Genomic DNA, 5,654 nt, shown 5'->3' with positions numbered 1-5,654 from the left:
TATATATATATATATATATATATGTATAGATGTTTGAATATATGTATATTCTTGATTAACTTGCTAAATTACCTCGATAAATTAATGAAAGCCTCAAAATGTACTTTGCTATTATCTGGAAAATTGTAAACGAATCATAAACTGCTGTTTGACCATTAACTAATGCTGAGCTTGTTAACAGTTTCTAAACATAGCCTGAGTAGTATAGTTCATGTTAATAAGGTTATGAGGATTTTAGAAGTGCGCTTAAATAATTACAATCTGAGTATTAAGTCAAAACTAAATAAGGTTCGATTTTGGAAAGTTGATTACATAAGACTTATAATTTGTGAATTCCTTTGATGTAACCTACAAGCTGCCTGTTAAATCGATGAATATTGTTTGAGCTAAGAAGTCTAAAATTAGTGAACGCTTACTCATTGCTGATAAATTTGCCATGATAACCATCCATTCATCCATTCTCTGTCATTCTTATCCCTGCTGGGGTCAGGAGGGGTGCTGATGCCTATCTCCAGCTGCCTGTGATTGAGAGGCGGGGTCCACTCTGGATCATTACAGGGCAACACAGAGACAAACAACCATTCACCTACACACTCACACCTTAGGAGAAATTTAGAGAAGCCAATTAACGTAATAGTCATGCTTTTGGACTGTGTTAGGAAGCTGGAGTACCCAGAGAGAACCCAAGCATGCACAGGGACAACATGCAAACTCCATGCAGAAAGATCCCGGGCTGGGAATCGAACCCAGAACCTTCTTGCTGCAAGGCAGCAGTGCTATCCACTACGCAGCCCGGAAAAGCAAGCCTCTAATACAAAAGCTTTTTGCTGGAAAGAGCTTGTGGGATAAGATACGTAAAAGTTCCCCCAGGTGGTTAGACTTACCTTGAAATAGAACCAAAGTCATATTGGAAACATCAGTACTGCAATGAAACGGCGGCAAACATGAATGATTTTGCAAAATTTTCAGTTATTGTAAAATATCTTTTCCCCCACACTGTTTTTTAAAATCTGGTTATCATAGTAAGTCTCTAAATTTGACACAATGCATCAATGTCGTCATTACTGCCTTAGTAAATCCATCTGAATTGTTTTCCCCAACTCAGAGCCCACGGCCCTGATGCCATGATATTGGTCGACGGCCAGCCGCTGCAGTCCAATGGAGAACTAGGCCTTTCCCAGATGCTGCACATCGCTACTCAGATCGCCTCAGGCATGGTCTACTTGGCCTCCCAGCACTTTGTGCACAGAGATCTGGCAACTCGCAACTGTCTGGTTGGAAACGGCCTCCTGGTCAAGATCGGAGACTTCGGCATGTCCAGGGATATCTACAGCAGTGACTACTACAGGGTAAGCCTAAGCCACTGTAACATTAAATAACTCTTTGTTTTAAAGCACCACAATGACTGAGACTGAAACAATATGATGCTTTTTGATGTCTAAGGAGAGGCCAAATGTCCTTGAGCAGACAAAATACCATGGAAACTCAATGCTAATTAACTAAATTTAGTTTATAGTACTGTTGGTTCTTAATTGGGCTCAAAACAACTCTAAATCAGGCCTCTGGGGCTCTCAACTAAAAAGTTAATTCTAATGGTTTGGTAGCTGTTGCTCTCCTGTGTTGTGTTGTTTATATGTTTATGCTTCTATTTTTCCTCTTCTAAGAAGAGTTAAGAGCTCTCCCATCACCAGTGCAGCCTCGGGGCCTCACAACACGCCTCTTGCATCCTGGGTGGAGGATGGGACGCTTTAGCCGCGTGCTAAGAGACAAGCTTGCTGAGCCTGCAGTGGGATGCTCAGGGGCTTGTTTATATTGCTTGTGAATCCTGTCTCCTCTGCTGTTTAACACGATTAGCAACTATGAATGCCTCAAACCAGACGACAAAAACTATGTGGAATTTTATTTATTTATTTTTGGCTGTTTTGCTGAGCAGATGATCGCTACTGCAAATCTTTCTGCCTCAAATAGCTCCTTTTTTTAAAAAGGCTCAAGGTGTGCCTGATAGTGTTTCCCCGGCATGACAGATTGGCCAGTTTGGATGCTGTTTGGGGCACTGCTAGCCTCTATAGAGCGCTACCATACTATGAGAGTTCAGCCTCACACCCATAAAATCATTTGTTCAGAAATTTAAAGGCTAATGGTTACTGTGGCTGACTCTTAGCTTATCCATGCATGCCATCTGCCTGCTCGTTATATACTCTCATAAAAGCAGAATAATTGCTTCAGTTTTAAAAATTTTGCAGCAGGATATTGTTTGCCATGTTTGATATAAACTGAAGAGTTGAAGACGGGGGCAGCAGAACTCCTGGCTACCTGACTCTGCAAAGGAAGGCAGTTCTTCTTTGTTCAATTATATTTAAAAACTACTCAGACCAAATTAGAAACCAAAACAGCATAAACACATAGATTTCTGTTTTCCCCTTAAATTTCATTCTGCTTTTTGCAACTTAAGCCTTATGACATACTCATTTGTGACCTTCCATCTGCCAAGCAATATTGAACTCTTGGCAGCTTCCGTCAGGTCAAATTTAATTTAAACCATTATCAATGGCATGGCATCAGTCTTCTTTGGCTGGTGTTCTTTGTTTTGTTTTTTTAAATTAAAAGAAATATACTGTCATTGTTCCACAACTCTTGCATCTTAAACCTTTAAGTGAAATCATCCCTGCACTATCTGCAGGTTTGTCTTAATTGTTATACTTATTTTTAAAGAGTAATGACATGTTTATAATGACAACCTAATCATGATTGCAATGTCATTCATCGTTTTGCTTCTGATGAACAAATTTCTAGCTGACAGTAAACATCTTAAAAAATGTTAAACATGAATTATTTAGAACATATATTTAATTCTTGATTAACTTGGTAACATTACTCGATTAATTAATGAAAGCCATCAAATGTACACTATAAAAAAATAGAAATCTAAATAAGTAATTTTTTCTTAAAATAAATGCATTTTTTCTTGAATTGAGGAGGTACGCTGGAAAAACGATCTAAAAATTAGTAAAAAATGTCTTAAATTAAGTCTATTTACCCTTAATTTGAGCAGGTAAATGAGATAGTTTGCCAACGGAATGAGCAATTTTACTCTTAAAATCAGATATTTAGATAATATGCACTTGAAATAAGACAATGCAATTGTGTTTTCTAATTTTAAGTGTAAATTGTCTTGTTCCAATGGCAAAATGTCTCCTTTACCTCCTTAATCCAAGAACAAATGCACTTATTCTAAGAAAAAATGACTTATCTAGATTTGGATTTTTTTCCAATTTTTTTTGCCAATGGAACAAGACAATTTACATTTAAAATAAGAAAAAACAACTGCATTGTCTTATTTCAAGTGCATATTATCTAAATATCTTATTTTAAAGAGTGGGGAAAAACACTCCATTGGCAAATCATCTTATTTAACTGATTAAATTAAGGCTAAATACACCTAATTTAAGAAATGTTAACTTATTTGTAGATCCTTTTTGCAGTGTCCTTTGCATGTATCAGGAAAATTGTAAACAAATTATAAACCGCTGGTTGACCATTTACTAATGATGAGCTTGTTAACAGTTTCTAAACATAGCCTCAGCAGTATAGTTCATGGTAATAAGGTTATGAGGATTTTAGAAATGTGCTTAAATAATTACAATCTGAGTATTAAGTCAAAGCTAAATAAGGTTCGATTTTGTAAAGTTATTTACCAAATTCTTATCATTAGGGAATTCCGTTGGTGTTACCTACAAGCTGCCTGTTAAATCGATGAATATAGTTTGAGTTAAGAGGTCTAAAATTTGTGAACACTAACTCATAACTGTTATATTGTCATGATAACCATATCTTATAAATTGATAAACATTTTTGCAATAACAAGGCTTTGTTAACGAGTCCCCACATTTTTTTACTGTAAGTGTAAGTCAAGAGAAACTTTATGAATTAATTAATTGAAAAGTTAGTGAGGTTAATGTTAAAAATTGATTCCTCATTATCAAAGCACATCTTTTCATTTATTTTCAGAAAGTCTTATTGTAATGTCTTGGGGATCTTTCCATCTTTCCCCTCTGCTGAAAGATGCAAAGTGTCGAAGTGATTACTAGTGTGACTGTAGGTTTATCTGCTGGAACAGACATCTTTGAAAAGAGCAAAGTGCTGAATGTGGGTCCCTGTTTTGGCTGTAAAGCAGCTTATCTAATTGTGTCAGTCACAACTGAGTTAGCATGCAGATAGCACTCGCTTGGAAGACTGGTTCAGCGGGCTGTTTCAGTCTCACCAATTACAAGCACAATATACTGTACATAAAAAGTGAAATTATCACAGACATTCTATCAAACCCAGCAGAGCAAAAATCAGCTGCTGTGTTTATGTAATTACTGATAATATATTATGCTAATTCTGTAATGATGTTTTTGTAACTCTAATGGTGAAGTTTTTCTGTATTTTCCAATATTTTCAGTCCTCACTCTGGTTTTTATCAGAAGCAGGATGCCAGCGAGGGATCGCGTCCTTGACTCATGAGACTCCTGCTGGTAGTTCAACTGTCTGGGCGATGGGGGGGTGAAAAGGTTATGGTCCTCATATGCTCCTCACTGACAGTTGAAAAGAAACAGCAGGACACTTAATGTGTAGCTGGACTCTGACCAGAATAACAGTGATGGTTTCCTGTGGATCATTATTTAGCATTTTAGTTGGAATTCCTGAAAACAAGCTCAATAATTAAAAAAAACTTGCAAAAAAACAAACAAACAATATACCCGTATGATTAGTTTTGCATATATATCACTGCAGCTTTTGTTTTCATTTGTTGTAGGGTTTCTATTTTACATGTTTGGGTATTGTTGTATTCAAGCTGCAGGCTTTTAGGCTGATTTATTTTGCAGGCCATGGAACATCAACTGAAGGTTTAGAAAGTACTATGCCAATAAAAGAACCATGATCGGTATAACCCTAACTGTAACCTAAAGTGAATTCACTCCATACCTCTAAACTAACTCTCTAAAGCTAAAAATGGGGGTCGGCCATATTAGCACCATCTTTCCGTCCCCATTAGGCCTGTTGGTCCTCAGAATGTTAGTAAATGTACCAAAAACGGTCCTAAATAGTAACATAAACAACTACCTCACTATAAGCTGTGCTCACTGGAATCGCACATGTATAAGCTGCAACAGGCGATAAGACGCTAATATCTACTGAACTGTCTCCAACCAAACCTGTAGGGGGAGCTTTACTTATAGCCCCTGGAGTCGGGACTAAGACGAATGGTAGCTCCCGTTAGCCTATAAGCTTGCAGCACTAAGAGCTTCTACTGAAACAGGGTTTAATCGGCTCTTAATAGCAGCTCTGCAGGAGTTGAGTCCTGTCTCTTTATTCGTACGACAGGTTTAATGGAGTAGGAAAAATCCACAGAAAAGTTGCACCTTCTTATAAGCTGCATGGTTCAAAGCGTGGGGGAAAAAAGTATTGGCTTATAGTCCGAAAAGTATAGTACCCACCCATACTTTAACTACAGAATAGACGAAAGGTATGAGAACAAAAACTGCTGTCCCCACAGCATGTGGGTACCATTGTACAGACATTCTTCTAACTCCTCTTCCACAAAGGTCTGATGTTTCTGTAGTTCACCTAACCTGACTCTGCCAGATGTAATCATTAAGTAATTTTGGGAA

General features: G+C 37.4%; 1 protein-coding gene across 2 annotated transcripts in view; it reads left to right on the top strand.

Moving 5' to 3' along the window:
- Nucleotides 1–5,654, top strand: part of ntrk3 (neurotrophic tyrosine kinase, receptor, type 3) — a 340,701-nt gene that overhangs the window by 301,936 nt on the left and 33,111 nt on the right. For both annotated transcript variants that reach the window (XM_015379852.1, XM_015379851.1), the window contains exon 14: nucleotides 1,106–1,349. In XM_015379852.1, the coding sequence (XP_015235338.1) occupies nucleotides 1,106–1,349 (244 nt within the window). The remainder of the gene's footprint in view (nucleotides 1–1,105; nucleotides 1,350–5,654) is intronic.

This window comes from Cyprinodon variegatus, unplaced genomic scaffold, assembly GCF_000732505.1.
Source record: "Cyprinodon variegatus isolate N-32 unplaced genomic scaffold, C_variegatus-1.0 Scaffold201, whole genome shotgun sequence".
NCBI classification, from domain to species: Eukaryota; Metazoa; Chordata; class Actinopteri; order Cyprinodontiformes; family Cyprinodontidae; genus Cyprinodon; species Cyprinodon variegatus.
Note: the sequence above shows the minus strand (reverse complement) of the source record. Positions and strands in the feature narration are given on the sequence as shown.